The 20,380-nt window shown below is 35.9% G+C and overlaps 1 protein-coding gene and 1 pseudogene across 2 annotated transcripts in view; one reads left to right on the forward strand and one right to left on the reverse strand.

Moving 5' to 3' along the window:
• The window catches only part of Efcab2 (EF-hand calcium binding domain 2), a 133,097-nt gene that overhangs the window by 94,593 nt on the left and 18,124 nt on the right, over positions 1–20,380 (forward strand). Inside the window, exon 3 of one of the 2 annotated variants that reach the window (XM_046432517.2) lies at positions 7,543–7,615. The exons of the other annotated variant lie outside the window; for it this stretch is intronic. Within the exon in view, the coding sequence (XP_046288473.1) occupies positions 7,543–7,615 (73 nt within the window). The remainder of the gene's footprint in view (positions 1–7,542; positions 7,616–20,380) is intronic. 2 annotated transcript variants of the gene reach the window in all.
• On the reverse strand, positions 19,625–19,731 carry LOC124085045 (small nucleolar RNA SNORA40; annotated as a pseudogene).

Raw genomic sequence — 20,380 nt, forward strand, 5'->3', positions numbered from 1 at the left:
TGACCAGGCGTGGGGAATGCAGACAAAACCAAAGGAAATGCAGTTGGCTAGGAAAACTCAGGGAACTTTTGCCTGATAATGGGCAATGTATTCCATGTTATTTGCATCTCTATGGTAACCACGTGATGCCTGTCTGGAGGAGCAGGCTTCCTGGTCCTGCCTTCTGCATTTTCGTGGGCTTCCCATTGGTTCTTCCACTGTCACTCAGATAGGACTTCTGGTCCTGCCTTCCAGCTGCTAATCTGTTCTTCCTGTTTCAGACCTGCTGGAGCCTGCATTTTTAAGAATGCTTACCTATAAATGCTAACAAAAGATATCTTTTTCAGACAAAATTTGATTCCACAGGTTTCTACTTTGCAGCCCTAAATTTAAGTTAGTTTTGAGTTAAATAACCTTATTTTTCTCTATAGTTGTGTTACTAAATAATGTTCTATTGATGAGAGATATCAAACATGCTTCTTTGTATTTTACTTTTAATTTTGGAGGTTATGGGGATGCATTTGCTCGCCACAGGAACAAAAGCCGGCAATGTTCCTGTGATGAACAAAAAATCCTTATTCTAATTCCTGACTGTATAATTACAAGAAATAAATATGTTTGCATAAGGATCTTATTTCAGTTACATCAAGTGACGTCACATAGAAGAGTGCTCTCCTAGTTAAAAATAAATTAAAATGGATCCAAATATTTTAAGAACCACATGGTTACATAAAGTTAAAACAATTATAAATTATGCTCTAGGCATTTAGATAACCTATAGTGTTAATCTATAAAATAATTAGGACATATGTCTAATTGTTTAGTTAATATATATTTGTCTAATAGTTTTTCTTCAACATAAAACCCATAATTTATATGTTTTATATGTACATTTATCTGATACACTGCTTTTTAGTTACAGATATTTGAGATAAATGTATTTACTATAAATTTGCTTTTAAGAGAAAATAAAACCTTCAAATAGTTTCTAATTCTCAAGTTATTGTACAAATTTATAAGATGATAAACAAAAATAATTCTGTCTGCATAAATATCTAAGGATTTTAACTATATTTTCATTGATATTTCTTATCAAAGTACAATAATTTATTTATAGATTCTAAGGTTTTCAGAAATTGTTCCAAAGTATAACTAGGAAAAATTCTAGAAGATAAAGATGCTTCAACAGAGAGGAAGCACACATTGGAGATCCAAAAAAGAAGAAGAAGAAGAAAAAAATCATATCTGGGTAAAACAAAAAGGTCTTTATATTCTAAATTTTAATGATAAAAATATTTTTCTAAATAGAAAGATCTTTATATTGTTATCTAACCAGATGATATAAAAACTTAGAACAGAAACCAAAAAAAATTAGAACAAATGAAAAAGAGATTTACATGTACAGGACTAACTATAAAAATTTTAAATGATTAATTCAAGGATATTTCAGGCTATTTTCCTAATTTGACTATACTGATGTGAGCTAAGATTTTGTCCATATTTTGACATGATAAAAACGTATTAAAATGTTAAGTTTATTTCCTTAAAGAAAGGTCTTTATTGCCTACTGATTCTTATTGTTTAAGACAAAGATTATTTCTGGTAAATAAATTCACATCCGTAATTAAACACTAAGTATGTTAAACTGCTAATTTAGATCCCAATTTTGACAATTGTCCTTTGAGACTAAATTTGATTGATTCAAAGACACTGAGACACTGTTGATTCTTTCATTTTTGTTTGTTGGGACTGAGGTTCTCCAAATTAAAGTCATATGTTACTTTTGAGCAATAAAGGTTACAAACTTTAAAAATTCATTAATATTATATAAATTCTAACTGGATCTCTTATCCATAAAAAATATGATAAGATTTATATGCTGCTCCCTACACTGGGAAATAACCTTAATCATATTTTTTAAAAGACAATTGAGAGGGCTGGGATTGTGGCTCAGCACGGGTGGGACCCAGGTTCGATCCTCAGCACCACATAAAAATAAAGGCATTGTGTTGTGTCCATCTACACCTAAAAAAAAAAAATTAAGAGACACCTAATTAATAAGTAATATTCTAAAATATAGAGAGATTTTGAGACCTTCTCAAAAAGAGATTGAGAGTTCTTAGCTAAATTATTAGGATGGATCAACTAGTCTATATTAAAAAATTATAATAATCAATAAAAGGTAAATCTATTCTTATCATTTAAATACTTGTACTATTATCTATAACTTAAACTAATGATGCTATAACTTATGCCAAGCCTTTACTCAATTTTATTAAATAAAAAAAGGGGGAATACAGGACCCCAGAGACACACTAGATCTTACAAAATATTTCAAATTTTTTCTTAAACTGTAATATTGAGAGTCTTAATGTTATTAAACATGATTCAGTAAATTAAGTCAGATATCAAAAGAGAGTTTAAACTAGTCATCATGATAATGACTGAGAAACCTGGCACAATATTAATGTTTGTCTGTGGCCTTTCTCCTTCCTTCCTGAACACAGCCTCACCAACCCAGTGCTGTGAGCTGGGCCCTCCACAAAGAAGAAACCTGAGTTTTTCGATCTTAAGGTAAATGCTGGTGTGGAGGCCATGGAGGCACTATTTATCAAGGAGACAGAGAGCCCTCTCGGGGATAATGCCTTGCACACTCCACATTACCCTGTTTGGTCCTGGAGGATGGCTGGTTAGTCAAAGATGGGTAAGATTCCTCAAGGGAGGAACAACCTAAGACAGGCACAGCCGCAGAGGGGCCATCAGGAGAAAACTTGTGGGCCAACAGAGGTGAGGCACAGAATCTCACTCCCCCACCTGTGCAAAGGCCTAATTCTTTATCCCTTCTGAGAGAGGTCTCCTGCCCCCTGGCTGCTTTGCTCCCCACGTCCAGCTCAGATCGGAACCCAAGTGACAGAGACCTAGTCAACAGCAACTGCCTGCTCACCACAGCAGGAAACAACTGCAGCTTCAGGAATGGGCCATGTCTGGATGTTTCCTCTTTTCTCTTTCTTGGTTCTTATCTCTTTTTTCTATGCTTTTCCCTTTTCCTTTCTTTCATCATGGTTATCCTTTGGCAACAAATTTAATAAAAGGGAAGGAAATGGTAGAATAACTTTTAGTTGCAACTAGCAGCTATGAGCATCTTGGAGTACTTGAGGAATCCACATTCCTTCAGGCCTGACAGGAACACCTGCAAGATGGGGTGCTCTGCTCTAGCGAGCCATCAATGAAACCACATCCTCAGCACTTGTGGTTAGCATTGCCAAACTACTGGTCCAGGAAACTGAGAGTCAAGAGCTTCAGGGCATGAAATTCCTGACTCAGTAAGCCCCCTCCCTTAGGGACAAAGACTCTTCCAGATTGCTTTCCACCACGACAGCAATAGAGTTTCCTCACATGTGGTTACATTAGGCAGAAGATGATTGGCTTATGGATATTATCTTGCTTATGTATGATGGACGGGCACACCCAACTCGGAACCCTATAGCAGTTGTGTGCATTCCAAAAAGAGACTGAGCTACTGGACCAGCCAGTTCTAACCAGCTCCCGTAGTCTGTGTGTTGATCCCGCATCTCTACTCCCCGTGACTGAGATAGTCTAGTAACTAATTGACCACACCAGTGACAGGAACGTATGCAAGGCAGCATATGAAAGACCTAAACCAGCCAATTATGCTGGTCTTTAATGATTAACACTATATATGGACAATTGTCAGAAAGATTATTAAAATAGATTTTCCAAGGGTATTTACATTACTGACAGACCTAATAGACTCTTTAAATGTGAGAATTAAGAGAAAAGATGATAAATATCCTGTAACCTATAAGAATACAACTTACTGTATCATTAGTTATTGCCAGCTAATATTTCAGAGCTATAATATGCTGAGGTTAATATTCAGGCTTTAAAACAGGTGTATGTCAATTAACCAGACCTAAGCAAGCTGCTGGTCTCATAATCCCTAAAATGACTACTTTAAATATTATTCCTTTTTTTTTTTAAATTGCAGCCTTTGTGGCTATGTCTTAAAACTTACAATGTATGGATTTTCTTTTTTTTTAATTTTTTTAAATGTTTATTTTTTAGTTTTTTAGGTGAACACAATATATTTATTTTGTTTTTATGTGGTGCTGAGGATCGAACCCAGTGCCTCACGCATGCCAGGCGAGCACGCTACCACTTGAGCCACATCCCAAGCCCCAGTATGGATTTTCTTAATGTTTGACTTAAATTACTTCCAAAATCCTTCATGGTCAGATAAGTGCTGATGGAAGGATGAGAACTAAGTAATAATGCTCTACAAGACAATGTAATGAATAATGTGAATGAGCCCTCTGCTCTGTGGTTTATGGAGAGGCCTAAATGCCATGCCAATGAAAATGTCTATGTTACTATGGCCAAATGCAATGCTTCCCAATAAAATTGGGAAAAGATTAAGAATCTTCTGATGAGTGTTTGGCAAAGTAATAATAATAACCTGGATCTTCCAAGTTGGTTGTGTTATTAAAATGATATGTTTTCTACTAATTCCTTTTGTGTTTCAATAGCAGATCATGATAACCTCGGACCAAGAATCCAGTGACTGAAAGATAATTTCCCAGTTGTTTTTTTTTTTTTTTAATTTTAAGAAAGGGGGAATATGTGGGAGACCAACCTCGCACATGACTGAGTTAACTCCCCTCTGGGCGATGTGGAATCAGGCACCCATGCTGCTAGACTTCCCCGCTCTTCTAGGATTCGAGTGACTGTGTCTTCGTGCCTGGGCGTGCCTTCCTACATCCCCATGGGTGGAGCTATGCTCACCTGTTCCTTTGTAATATAACCCCTTGCCCCGTTTAGGACAGAATGTTTCATGGAAGTGCTTTGTGTGTCTCCCCTTTTCTTACTGTGCCCTTGGATGTGGTCTACCTAGATGTCAGTCAACCTGCTGACAGCGGACATCAAGAAGATAGACTCAGCCCCCCTGAAATCTGACCTCTTGCCTCATTTGAATAGCTTCTCCTCAATAAAAGGGGTCAGCGCGTGCTCTCTCTCTCTCTCCCTGTGGATCCTTAAGGTCAGAGGAGCTGTCACAGCGACCCCAAAGAAAAAAGTATTTGTGTCTCTTGTGTGGTTATTTTGTGCAGCCCAATCAGTGCAGTTCAACTGGAGTGACCCGTGAGCCTTTTAGAAACCCGGCATTATATTACCTTTGAAATCTGTGCACATTTTCTACTTCTGGTACATCTCACTTTGGACTAGTCACATTTCAAATGCTAAATAGCCAGATACAGTTTAGTGGCTAGTATTTGGAAAGCACAGGCCTAGAACTTTTTTTCTTTCTTTTTTTTTAAATGTTTATTTTTTAGCTTCAGGTGGACACAATATCTTTATTTTATTTTTTTATGTGGTACTGAGTATCGAACCCAGTGCCTCAAGCATGCCAGGCGAGCGCGCTACTACTTGAGCCATATCCCCAGCCCCTAGAACTTTTTTTCTTCCATTTACCTCTTTCAAAATTCTTGCCTGCAAGGCCTATCAGGTCTCTTTCCCACCTACCTTTCCTGTCCTCCCTTTTGTTGTGTAAGTTAACACAGCTTTAGCTTGTCCCTCTGACTCTGAAGTTTTAAGCAGTTCTCTAAGTCAATGTGCTAAGAGGCCTAGAATGTTGTAAAGGGGAAAGTCTATCCTTACAAAAATCACATTTTTTTGTCCCTGCCTCGTTATCTATGTTTTATCATGTATACAGTGGCCAGTCTGATGTTTCACATAGCATATTTACTTCATTGCTGTTGTCCATTTTCACAGAACACCTCTAGGGATGTATTGAGAGAAAGTGTAATCTTAGAAATATTTTTAGTTTCCAGTAATACCATCATGTTCAGATTCTGCTTAGGTTTGGGATATAGACATAAAAAATAACACAAAAACTATGACTATAGTTACTCATAGGAGGTATGAAATACAGTTGACCTTTATGTTTTGTTTTCCTTTCATTTATTATAAAGGAAAATAGTAATGAAAATAATCCTGTCTTCCATAGTTATTGACTTTAGGTTTTTCTGTTAAGTTTGTACTCATCCTGCAACCTCTTGAAGAATTCAAAAATTCTTACTTAAAATGTTTTCCCAGTAAAATAGGGAGTGAATAAAATTCCACTAAATTTATCCAGAATGATAAAGAAATATTCTATTTAAGGGAAATTGTGTTAAGTTAGTATTCAAATACTATGACCTTAATTTTAATAATTTTTAGTGGAAGTTATTAAATTTGAATACAAATTCTGATCTTTATATCCATAGAGCATTAAATAGAATTTATACTTTTCTTAGATTATTTGTTGCACTGAATTACATTGTATACAACAATGTAAGGGAGGGGAAAAGGAGTAATTTTTTGCATGGCTACTCTCCCAAGAGCTGTGTTTCATGTTATAGTAGTTATTGCATAAATATATTATTATATAATAGTATTATATATACTATATTGTATGTATTATATAATATATATTACAAATATGGTTATATAGTATTATATTTGATTCTTAGTGTGTCTTCAGTTCAGTTCTAAGTGTTTGGAGAAAGATGCAGTGTTCTACCTACTAGGAGACGTAATCGGGTACCCACCTGCTCCGGCAGGTTGTAGAACTAGGATTTGACTCCTGGCAGTGTGGCACTACAGACCCTCCTTTAAAATATTCCTCCATTTTACTCCTGTCACTAATGTAAACTTCACCACAAACTTCTGAGGGTAGATATCAGCATCCTAATTTTACAGATGTGAAAACTCAGGACCAAAGAGTTAAGTAAGTAACAATTAAAATCAGCTGGCAAGATGTGGGCATTTCTTATTCTTGCTCTCCCTCTTTCTCTTTTTATTCCTTTTCTAGGACTTTTTAATTTTGGCCCAGGAAAGGTTTGCATAAGCCAGTCAGTGAAAACATTTCTTTCATCTCTCTTTGGTTCATTTGTTTGCCTTTTCCTTTCCCCAGAAAATATCTTTTATAACCATGAGTGTTGGGGGCCGCCCTGGACAGGAGCTGTGCGCATACCTTTAAGTCCAGAGTAAAGAGGTACTGGACTGGTATCACACCTATTGCAATGCAAGTGGACTTGCCTCTGCTTGGATTGAAAGGTGCAGCTCTGGGAGTTGGTGTTGCCCAACTGGAGTGGGCTGCCTCCTTGTCCATTTGTAATCCTACCCTTTGCCCTTTTTTGGATAGAATGTTTCATGGAAACTTCCCTAGTGTGTCCCCTATATAAGAATAAAGAATTCCTGTGGCTCTTTCTCTTTCTATGAACCCCTAAGGTCACAGAGCCATCCCTGGATTTTGAAAAGGTAACTCTGTGTGCTTTTTTCGTAGTTTTCTTAAGTTATTGAAGTAGTCAGATTTTGTGAACCCAGCATAGGTTGTCAGTTTGGATGGATGGCAATAAATGGAGGCCCCATTTGAGAGTGATTTGGTTTTCTATGCTACCTATGATCTGGAATCATTGAGATAATTATTTAACTGGGTAATTTATACAATACTTTCCTTTTAAGAGTTTATTCTCAAACTATTGACTGTTTTTTTTTCCCCCCCAGAGAAATTGGGACAATTATCAGGTCATTAGGATGCTGCCCTAGTGAAGGAGAGCTGCATGATCTGCTTGCAGAGGTAGGTGGGACTGAGAAAATCTTGCCCAACCTCCTAGGCTCTGACTCCTAACTTTTTTTTGTAATCCTTACTTGAATTAAAAATTATTTAAACTACTGAATGTGTTCTTTGAAAATAATAGGGCAGCTGTGTATATCAACCAGCTGACCTAAAAAACTTAAATCATATATTGAAGAAATGACTATTATCAAGTAACATAATTAATCTAATAAAATCCACTTTAATATTATCCTCTTTTTAAAATTAGGTGAGGAAAGGCCAATAGATACAATGTACTGACCATATGCAGAAAGACCAATGACAAATGAAAGGCATATAGTAAATAAATAAATAGAAGCAGAAAAAGAAGCTGAGTTTAAGGAATTTATAATTATTAGAGGAAATTAAAAAAACTTTCAGAACAACAATTAGTAACAGAATAATAAGTTTATTTTTTATATTGACTTTATTTATATATAAATAAAGATATATATTTATATTTATATATCCTGACTTTATATTGACCATTATTTGAAATACTGATGTAAAAAAAAATCACAACAAATTTAAAGATCTTGATTGGTTTTATTTTGTGATCCTAAACTGAAAAACACTTCATTCCATAAAGTAGACTAAGCATATGAACTGAGCAGAGGAGTTGATTTTATAGAGAAAAGCCAAAGAAAGCAGAAGCAAAGAACAAAGACTATTAGTTATTTTACTTTCTTATAAGGCAGGCATAGGAAGACAGAACAACAGTAAAATAACTGGTTGATTATCACCAGGTTGTGTGTGTGTGTGTGTTGTGGGGGTGGGGGGGGGGTTAAACATTTAGAACTTCATTATTATGCCAATCCAAAATGGTCTATTTGAAATATTTGGTTATTCTGTGTCTCTTGATTGCTGGCAAAAGAAGATAACAATTTAATTTTGGTTTGATGATCTTGAACTTTAGTATGACTCCATTTTGATTTTTAGCCTGGTCTTTTGGAGCCCAATAGAGGAGCTTAATCCAAAACCATAGCCTCCTATAGCTAAGTCTCTGGAGAGTTAAAGCAACAGATGAGCAACCCAAGACCAGAGACCTTTCATGTCCTGTTTGGCTTTCCTGTTTTGTTTCTGTTTGGCTTTTTTTTGTCTACTATCTTCCCCTCCCTCCATCCTTCCCTCTTCTTCTTTCTTCTTTTCTTTTCCTTTTCCCTTCCTCCCTCCTACCCTTTTTCTTCCTTTGAAACCAGGGGCCCTGTGCATGATAGGCATGCGCTTTATTTATTTTATTAGGGCCAAACCTTCAGCCCTAATCTAATTTTAAGTGCAGCTTTCAGTTCAACAAAGCACAGACCTTAGGGGAATAAAGCTACCTGAGCCACAGCAGGAGAAGAAGCTTTTCAGAATTGCTTATCTAAGTTTGTGAGTTTTGGCAGAGGCCAGGGATTAATAAAGAGGATAAGAGAGAAAGGCAAAGAAGTGAAATTTTATTTACCTTCTTTTTCTGCATACCTAGCACATTCCTTGCTTATTCATTGTTTTGTTGAAGAGAAGGAATTGTGATCTGGACAAGACAGTTTTCTCTATAGTAATACTTCAAAATTTGCTTCAAAGTAAATGGAGTAAGTTAAATGGTGAGTGGCATATGTCCTGTAATCCCAGCATCAAGGGAGCCTGAGGCAGGAGATTCACAAGTTTGAGGCCAGCCTCAGTGATTTAGCAAGACTGTCCCAAATAAAAAAATAAAAAGGGTGGGGATGTAGTTCAGTGGTAGAGCACCGCTGGTTTTAATCCTCAGTCCCACCCCATCCCCCCCAAAACGAATGATATCTGGGGCTGGGATTGGGCTCAGCGGTAGAGCGCTTGCCTAGCACGGGCGAGACCCGGGTTCAATCCTCAACACCACATAAAAATAAAGGCATTGTGTTGTGTCCATCTACACCTAAAAAAAATAAATGCATATATATAAAAAAAGAATGATATCTAACAAGACATGTTTTGAATCCTGGAGAAATATATATAATTAAGTCATGGAAGATTACAAAGATGACACTGTTGCACAGATATTAGCACCTTGGAAAATAGAAAGCAGTATCAAGTTTTCATTAACATTTAAAAATATTCAGTGAGGATATTGAAAATTTTAAGAATGCATTCTTTTTCCATTCTGAGATTCCAAAAAGGTATTTTTACTGAGAGTAGGAGGAAAAAAAAACCATTTTTCCTGTATTGGTATTCACATTAAAAGGAAGAAAAGAAAAGAAAGATACCTTAAAGTGTTTATCCAAAAAATAAAAAATAAAAATAAAAGGAATTGGTGTTAGAGAGAGGCAGCCCAGCATACTAGGGCAGAGTTAGAAATCGGAAGATGAATATATGATGTCATAATAATTGTTGAGTGTTCAGTAGAATAAATAGAGCAGAAATGAAAAATAACTCTGAAGGTCAGAAAAGGAGAATCTTTAGAGTGTAGACCCTTAGTAATTTTTAATGTATATTAATGTTTTAATGTATATTAGGATTGGCAAGCCATAACACTGGCCAAATTGATTTCTTCCCACCACTTATATTTGTATATGAATTTTTATGGAACATTGGTTAAATCCATTTATTAACATGTTATCTATAACTGTTTTCTTATCACAAGGTTGTAGTGTGGACAGAGACTCTGCAGCTTGCAAAACCTGAAATATTTATTGTCTGGCTTTTTACAAGAAAGGTTTGCCAACGTAGAACAAATACTACAGCTAGTATCAGAAGATCTGGATTAAATCTATAGTCTCTGCCTATAACTATGTGCAGAGAGCTGCTTGGCTTTTCAAAACCTAGTTCCACTTTTGCCAAAGAAGTATAATAATAATAAATGTTTTTCTGAGGATTAAATTTAATAGCTGTAAGAAGTCACCTGTTACTTGGTGGACATTTGGTGCTTATTTGGGTTTGCTTGCTGTGCAGGTGACTCTCTACCATAAACTGTCTAACTGATTTGGGCACTTAGCCACAGTGGACTTAGGTCTCAAGTTCTTGTTTTCATTTGTATTTATTTATTTATTTTTGGTATTGGGGATTGAAACCATGGGTGCTTTCCCACCAAACTACATCCCCAGCCCTTTTTATTTTTTATTTTGAGAAAGTGTCTCACTAAGTTGCTGAGACTGGCCTTAAACTTGTAAATCTCCTCAGCCTCTTGAGTTGCTGGGTTTACAAGAATATGCCACTGCTCTAGTCCAAAGTTTTATTTTGCCTTTACCTTTTTCATAGGCACATCAACATGGCCTTTGAAAATTACAAAATGTTTAAAAAAGTTATGGATCAATGGGGATCAGTAACCTATCTGTGTTTTTCTGTATTTGTATAACACTACAGTTTATTCTAGCTAAATTTTAGTAATGTACTTAAAATAGCTTTCACTATCCTTTTTGAACTTTCCCAAATAAACAAGGGGAAAACACACATATTTATCAAATGTCTATAGGAAATTGAAGCTTTTAATAAACATCTAAGGGAACATGTCATATTGCTAAATGTTCTATTTTAATCTATTTGTGTATATGCTTTAAAATTATTCTATAAAAAGTTGAAATCTGTGTTCACTTCCATAGTTGTCGTCCACTTGAATGTTGTGTAGAAACCCACTTCTCTCTCTTTTTTTTCTTTTTATTTATTTATTTTTTAATTTTTATTGTTGGTTGTTCAAAACATTACATAGTTCTTGATATATCATATTTCACACTTTGATTCAAGTGGGCCACTTCTCTCTTTAATTTCTACAGTTTCAACTCTTTGCTTCCCAAAGATCAACTTGAAATCTTATGTTTCTCTTTAAATAGATCATTGAAAAAAATCACTTATTATAGACCATTTAAAAAATCACTATCATCATCCATGCAATATTCTATATTTAGTTACTTGCTTTTCTTCCTGTTTGTGATATTCTAAAAACTGGCAGCTATGAGAGGGGTCAGTAGAAATCTTGTTGACATATAGTTTACCTAACAGTCCTTCCTTTGATATTAAGTTTCTCGGATTTACAGCATGTGGTAACCAGAAGGACATAATAGCATTTTAATACAAGTAGAAAGAATATTTAGAGGTTTATATCCTTTGAAGTTCAAATCTAAGTGGAATTATGGAGGATTTAAATTAATTTTAAAGGAGAACTAAAAGATTTTGACAAATAAGACCTGTGTAGGTAAAGTTATTAACTGAGGCTTAGGAACTAAGTAAGCATTGTGCCTTTTATCGGGGTGACCATCCTCAGCCTCCTGTGCTCTTCCATTCTTGACCTTTCTTGGTTTTAGATGTTAAGAAGCATCCTTGTTGGCTATCCATCTATTTTACTTCTCACTCACTGTTCTATTAAGCATCTCTGCAATTTCCCTTAGCTCCCTCTTCCACCTTACTGGTCATGATATGAGACCTCTTAGCTTCTGTGGTTTAGCAATTCTTATCTGGTTTCTGTTACCAGGGTTTCAGGGAGTTGGCTGGCAAATCATTCCATAGGTATTAACAAATCCAGATTTATGACTGCCTAATCTTGTCAACTCAGGCCTGCGGAGGGGACCACGGCAGAACTTAGTAATGCTATTGCCTTTTCACCAGCATGTTCATGGGGTTCTTAATGAGCAGTACATTGTCCATTCTACTCTCTTCCCATGGAATATAATCTTCAGGTGGGTTTTCTGACTCATACATGATATATCCATTCCAGCCTGCCCACCTATTAGCTGACCTTTCTATTTTACTCACTGTTTGGCCATCACTTGATTTAGGTCCGTAAGGGCCATCCTGGCAGCAAATTTGCCCTATCTCTTGGTTCCTTGCCAATGTGTTAGGTCCTATGTCCTGAGAAAGGACCTAAAGCATTCTTACTTATCTTGTGTTGTATTCCAGCCTTCTTGGTCAGCTGTGGGTAACTCACTTTCATCCTATCTCAGAGATACTTAGCTAGCTTCTTCCACTTCATGCTAATTTCTTTTGCTATTTCAGTGTATAGCCTCATTCTTCCAGTATCAGGCCAGGTTATGCTGGGATTTAACTCACGTTTTATCAATCTGTCTGCTAGGAGAGGAGGTGGGGCAGCTCCAGACAAGGGTCCTGGTGAGTCTTCTGCAGCACAGCAGAAGTGCCACCACGTGCTTGGGTAAAGATGCATGTCCAGAGTGTCCAAGAGATCTACCCAACCACCATCCTCAGGGGCCTCCATCTGGATTGCTGCATCCCACATGTCAGCATGCCAGGGTTTTGCAATCAGGACCTTGACCTTAAATACCTTTGTTGGCTAAGCATTTAAACACCTTTGGATATACTGAGTTGTTATGTTTTCTATTTCAGGGATGTCAAATCAAAACCCACAGGCCAAATCCTTCCCACAGCCTGTTTTGTATAGGCTGAGCTAAGGATGGTTTTAACATTTTTATTTATTTATTTTTATGTGGTGCTGAGGATCGAACCCAGTGCCTCATGCTTTCGAGGCAAGCGCTCTACCACTGAGCTATAACCAACCCCAGCCCAGTTTTAACATTTATTAAAGTATTCTAAAAACAAACAAGAAAAATATGCAACAAAGATATTATATTGCCTACAAAGCCTAAAATAATTATCTTATCCTTCATAGAAATTTATCCCTTCTGTTTTATATGTTGCATAACTGAGCCTGTTCTTTCACTGCAGGAGATAAGAGTTTCTTTGTAAACTACCGAAGAGCCCTTATGGCTTTCAATCTATCCTTTGTCTGTTGACAGTGGCCCTCCGTTTCTCATTATTCCTCAACAGGGCATCAGTGTAAACTACAGCCAACTCTGTTGCTTTGTAGGCACTGTTCCTCCCTTATAGTTCAAATGCTTGAATTGTGGCACCTACAAGGACATTCCTCTTCATGGCATTTTCGGAGGTCACCTTTGCTGAAATCTTTAGCAATCAATTGCCAGAGGCTGTCAGTGGTCTAATTGCCACTTAGGACATCATCCTTTTTAGCTACACAGCAGAGAAAAATCCTGGCTTGGATCTCCTTCTCACTGCTTGTGTTCTTATACTACTTCTGGCACCACTTGCGATGCTTTGGGTACTGTAAGAAGCAAACAATAAACATGACATGTGTAAGAAATTTATTGGAGAGAATACCCATGAAGGGGATGTCAGAGCCAGTAGAAGCTGGGTAAGTGTCAGAATGCAGGGTGGTCTGATCCCTGTGATGGAGAGATGAAGGAAGGAAGGAAGGTTAATTAGGAAGAGAGCTAGACATCTGGCAGCAGTTCTAGAAAACAAGGCTTAACAGGTAGTCCTCAGTCTGACTTGCCCTGCAGAAGAGTCTCCCTTTGCAGGCATGGGACTTTTTTAGTGTCCCTGCCACACTATTATTGTCTGGGAACAGCCCATGGGAAGTGTGGCTTTGGCTCAAATATGATGTCTGGGGCATCATTCGATTATATTTCCTTCAAGTGGAGATTAAAGAGGTGCATTTTCATGGCTGCCATAGCTGTCATCAGAAAGAGCTGTAATGTGAACCAGGTGTTGAATGTTCCATAGAAAATAACCCAAAGGAATTAGCTGCTCTGTGTTTTTTATTTTTAAGTTCACCATGATCTGCTAGTTTTTAGAATTAGGTTAAAGTAAAAAGTTACTTAGGACTGAATTGGAAGTTCTCATCAGGGCCAAGGAGTGAGGCATAGAAACTGAGCAAGAACTACCAACCAGCACATAATAACAATAGGTCAGTGATCCAAAAGAACTGGGCCAGGTTTTCCTGGAATTCTGTTGGGTAAAAATAGGATGCCATAACAAGGAGATTTTAGTACTGATAGTCCTTAATTTAGCTATCTCTTTGCTCAAACAACTTTAATAGGGAATGGTTAACCCCTATACCTGTGCACTTGTCATTCTGGGAGTCCTATGATATTCCTGGGAATTTTCATTTTCCCTCTTCAGAGTTGGATTTCTTTATATCCCAGATTTCTCTTTCCAGTTCCTGTATCATTTGTGCACATGCTTTGATAGCTTCTTGGAAAAGAGTGCATTGAAAGTAAAATTTTCAGACTTTGTATGTTTGAAAATGACTCAGCTAGTGGGGATAGAATTACACATTCAAGGTCTTTATTAAGAGTTTTGAAACTATTCCACCAGCTGGACAATCTGTTTTTCTCCAGTGTTTGAAATTTCACAATGATTTACCTTGGGTTGATCCATTTCCATCTGTGTTAGATACTTGGTGGATAGTTTCAAACTTTGGGGGACTTACATAATTTAGCTCCAGGAAATTTTATTGTGATTTTTTAAAAATGATTTTTAACTACCCATTCATTTTCTTTGTTATCTCTTTTGGGACTCCTACTATTCATTTGTGTGCTTCTGGGCTACTCTTCTAGATTTCTTATTTTTTTATTTTTATTTGTTTACCATGCTGCATTCTTATTTTTTACTTTTGTTTCTGTCTCTTTTTGTTAGATTTCTTGAACTTTCTGTCTCTGGTAGATTTCTTGAACTTTCTCTTACAATATTTTTATTGAGTTTCTCATTTCTGCTGTTTTTAATTTTCAGTAGCTTGTTTTTGTTCTTAAGAGTCCCTTTTTTTCAATAGCTTCTTTTTCAGAGGTTTCATCTCTGAAATATTAGTGATAGCTTATTTAAAATTTTCTTCTCTTTGTATAATCTCTTCAAGTTGATATTCATATTTATTTTCATCTTTCTTTCTATTAGTAGGTTTTTTCATGTGTCAGAGCTTTCAGCTCAATTAACAAATTGAGCATGAAGCTGGTCAAGTTTAAATTTCATCATTGGGTATTTTGGGACTCACCAACATCAGAATCTGTGAATTTTCTCTTTTGCAGTCTTGATTTCTCAGAATAGAATCTTCTAGTCTTCTGCCTGGGAAGCAAAAGTACCTAGCTGCCAGTTAAGGCACCTTCTGTTTTATACTCTGCAGAGGATTTGTCTCTAGACTCCTGCTAGGTCAGAGAGAGAGGTAGTTACCTAGGGAGAAACTGAGAGGGGATTTATGGGTTCATTTTTCAAACAGATTTTATGCTAGTGCTCCTAATTTTAGAACCTACTTAGTCACCTCCGGTTCTTGAAGCAACCCATGCTTTGTGAGAATTCTTTACCCACTGCTGGCTTGAGGTTTCCTTTTTCTGATTCTAGTAGATCACTGCCACTCATCCATCTGCTTTCTAGCTTCCAAAATCTTATTTTCATTGCATCATTTTCTATTCTCCCTTAGTAAGTTTAAGAAAATATTTATTTACTGGACTGGGAATACAGCTCAATGATAGAGTGCATGCCTAGCATGCTAGTTTTGATCCCCAACTCTGCAAAGAGAAAGTAAATAAATAAATACATAAATTCATTTACTGAAATTTTAGTGAGGTTTGAAAGAAAGTGAAGTAGATGTATATGTGCAACTTGCCTCTTTAACTCTGAAATTCTATTGATATTTGATTAATGAATCAGAAAATAGCAATATTAATACTCTGGAGAAAAATAACATAAATCTATGTGAGATATCAGTAAATAATCTGTGTGTGTGTGTGTGTTTTGTTTATTTGTTTTGCAGTGCTGGGGTTTGAATCCAGGGCCTTATATGTGTTGTGTGTGCACCTGTCAGCTACATTCCCAATTTTTAATCTTTTAATCTTTTTAAAAGGGAGCATTACTAAATATTAGAAGTAACTCACTGGGCAACTATAGTATGTAAGATACATGTTTTAAATATCAAGGTTAACTACAATAGAGTACAAATTATATGTATACCTTGCAAGTTGATATAGAGAATAAAAGAGTTAGAGAACCTTTGGTGAATCCAAAGATAGCAGAAAATAAATGCAACTAGACTAAACTTGATAGTTAAAAGAGAAATTAGAAAGTTAGATTTTTAAAAAAAAATCCAGTGTATGATATATCAGCAATTTCCGACATCTACTACCTTCAAATTATAAATCTGACCTCATATCACCACTTCTATATCCATCATCTGAGTTCAAGCCATTGTCATTTCTTCATGAACTACTAAAGTAGACTTTAAAGTGCGTCCTGTGCTCCCACTCTGGCCCCTGCAGTTCACTCTTCACATTGCAGTCAAGGAGGCATCCTTTAAAAAAGGTAAAGTGAGACATGTCACTCCACTGCTTAGAACTCTACTTCTAAGGCTCCTAATTCACTTAGAAAAAAAAAAATACAAAGTACTTTTACTTTCTATGGCTTCCCAGATCCTAATTGATCAGGCCTGTCATTACTACCATTGGCTTCCTTGCTGTTTCTAGAATATATGAACATATTCCTATTTATACCCTTTGTTCTTGTTCTTACCAATAATTTGGGTGTTCTTCCTCTAAGTACTCATGTAATTGGAGACTTTGTAAGTTAAATTTGGGTCAAAACACATCCTAATGTGGCAAGAAAGAATCTTAGAAACAGTGTTGGCATCCTGAACTTCTCCATGTTTCATCTGTACTTGTGTGCACATATATCCTTGAAATTATAAATAACTTTTGATACTGAGTAGTAGCCTAGATTCTGGTAAGTCTGGATTGGCAGTCCAATCCTTTGTGTTAGTTTTTTTTTTTTTTTTTTTTGGTATTCAACACAATCAGAAATTATCTTTTTTGTCTGTTTGTCCATCCCTGGCCTGTGAAATACAAACTCCCAGAAGGCAAAAATGTTATCTGTTTTGCATACCATTAAATCCTTAGCATCTAGAACAAAACCTAACATTCTGGTTCATGAACCTGCTATACTGCTTCTTATATGCCTTATCATATTCTGGTTGCAATTCTATTTCTTGCATGTTTTCTTTACACGTTTAACACAAGTATTAGTGCCTGCTTGTAAGACTTGGTATTATACCTAGCAGCAAATGTGGAAATTCAGGCTTGCAAAGGACTACAGAGACATTTGATGAAAAATTTTTATAATAGGTCTGATTAACAGACTCAAAAATTGCAAATTTTCATGAGTGAGATTAATTTAAAATTGTGAGGTAGTCTTCATTAATTCAGCAAATAATTATTGAGCATTTACCATGTAGAAGACATTAGGGATACTGAAGCAAGAAAACTGAAAAAAAAATCCCATCTTAATTTGGCTCAAGATAATTTTAAACATTGTAACAAAAGTGACAATTAAAAATTTAAATACATGTACATTTAAATATTTGAGGTTGTATTCAGTCCTTACTCATTTAGTTAAATGAGAAAACCCACAAAATGTTCAGAAGTATAGTGATTTAATGTAAAATTTATAATGTTGAGAATCTTATGATGTCAAAATGTGATAGATACTCCTTACTAACTAGTTAAAAAGTGTAATGACTTTACTGAATCACCTCCTATACTTTTCCATCTTGAATGAAAAATAATTTATCATACAAGATGTACCTCAAAATCCAAGAAGTTAAAAATCACAGTTTATCTTCATTTTTAATTGGTTAAGTATCCGAGATTTTTTGTTTTTTGTTTGGTTTGGCACTTCAGAACTGAACTTTTGGTTAGTAAAATGAGATCAATGTAATCCACATCCCTGTGAAGTAAGAATTTCCATCAGCCTGACTCTAAATTATATCATTCTTGTTCCCAATGAGCCTTATGGTTTCATGTCATTCAGTGTTAGATTGTACCAACCTTCTCAGGGAATAGGAAAGGAAGGGGTATCAAAGGAAGGGGTATCTTACTAGTTGGTGGTATGAAATATTTTGCTATTGTTCCTATACATCTTTACATTGGGAAAGGTGGGAGAATGGACTAGATCTGCTCTAATTTTTGTTAATGTTAGATAATATAATTAAAGAATTATAGATTGCAGGGACTTTGGAGACATCTAGTAAAGGTTCCTAGCCATTCCTTCTGAGTGGAAATAGGCAAATTTAGGGGAATGAGAGGGACATGTTATAAAAGAATATACTGCAAGTATTGCTTATTTGTAGTTAGAAGAAAAACATTAAATGATGCTAACGCATTAATCATCAGCAGCAGATAAACAGGGCCCTGAGAAATATATAAAAACCGATTTTTCCTCTTTTAAATGAAGGAAATGTATTTCATATGTAACAAAAATCATGATAATAGACTGATACAGTTTTTTGTTTAAAAATTTTTGTCATAATATTTATATACAGAAATTTAAATAAGTAGAAAAATATCCGTTCCAACAATTTCATGACTTTAATATAATCATTGTTAGTATTTTGGTGCACTTCCTTCCTTATAATTTTTCTGTACCTGTTTTTAACATGACTGTAATCTTCTAATACAATTCAGTGCATAAAATTCTATATCTTGCTTTTTTTGCCTAATTATATCATAACCCATTCTTCATACTATTATAAAGTTTTCGTTATTAAAATACATGCTTATTAAATTGAACAAGAAAAAAGTAGGGGAATATTCTTTCTTGAATCCATCACTTAAAATACAACCAGAATATTCTATCTTTTCCACTCAGTATTACATCAAGGTGATTCTTCTATGCTGTGATTTAGTTTTTAAAACTAATATTTTAAGAAGGAAATATTGTTGTATACTATGACATGGGAGATCACTTTTTATTCAACACTGTATTAGCTTGCTTTCCATTACTATAACAAAATACTTGTGGGTAAGGTATTTATAAATGAAAGAGGTTTATTTAGTTCAAAGTTTTAGAGGCTGAAAATTCAGAGAACATAGTCCTGGTCAGTTTCTCTTGGTAGCATCATTTGAAAGTGAATGCACCACAATGACAGGAGCATGTAAAGAAGGAGAGATCACATAATGTGAAAGGAAGCCAGAGTAAGGGATGATGCCCACCCCTCAACATCACCACATTGGGGACCACAATCCCAACACATGAATGCACCCTTGGGGGACACACTCAAACCATAGCAAACACTATTATCAGGTACTTATTACTTTTCTTTTGCTTAATCTGAATCTCAACCCAGTATAAAGTTTTTTCTTTAATTTTATTGTAACACAGTTTTTTTTCCCTTATGACCTGTGCTTTTATTAACTTCTTAATCTTAGAACCAACCTTTTCATTTATCAATATCCCATCACTTTAAGCTATCTTAGATATAGTGTTCCTGCTTATAAGTATCAAAACTCATACTGAACAATGAGTTCTGGGTTGCACTTGTCTACAAGTCTTTGTCCATAAGTTAAACAATAATACACACAAGTGCTATCACAGTTTTAAATAACTACTTTCTGTATAAATGGTTTTGAAGAGTATCATAGCAGGACAATTGTTGAGTACCTGTGGACTCTGTCAAATAGAAGGCAACTCTAGTGGGGTTGGAAGGATCACTGACCCCCAGGTGGAGAGAAGGGGAAGGGGATGGGAATAAAACAATATAGTGGGGGCCCTTGAGCCTCATCCTCAGGTGATAAATAGGGAAATTAATGGCCCAGCAATCTCTGATCAACCTTTTCCATCACTTCCAAGTTGTAGGCATTCACAGTTGAAATGGTTCTTACCATTTACCTGGTCTAGCCACCAGCTGATTCAGGGAATCTCCCATGGTTCAACAAAGAGATGATTCAATGTATTTTAATACTTTCAGTAATAGAAAAATAATTTATAACCCAAAAGAATCACATATCCTGCTGGGTACAATGGTGCATGTCTGTAATCCCAGTAGCTTGGGAGGCTGAGGCAGGAGTATGGCAAGCTCAAAGCCAGTCTCAGCAACTTAGTGAGGCTCTAAGCAACTTAGCAAGACCTTGTCTCAAAATAAAAAATAAAAAGGATTGGGGATGTGGTTCAGGGGTTAAAGGCCCCTGGGTTCAATATCTGGGAGGAGGGGGGGGGGAGAGGGAGGGGGAGGGGGGA

Source organism: Marmota monax, unplaced genomic scaffold, assembly GCF_021218885.2.
Source record: "Marmota monax isolate L192 unplaced genomic scaffold, Marmota_monax_Labrador192_F-V1.1 WCK01_AAM20220418_F8-fsc00090, whole genome shotgun sequence".
Classification (NCBI taxonomy): Eukaryota; Metazoa; Chordata; class Mammalia; order Rodentia; family Sciuridae; genus Marmota; species Marmota monax.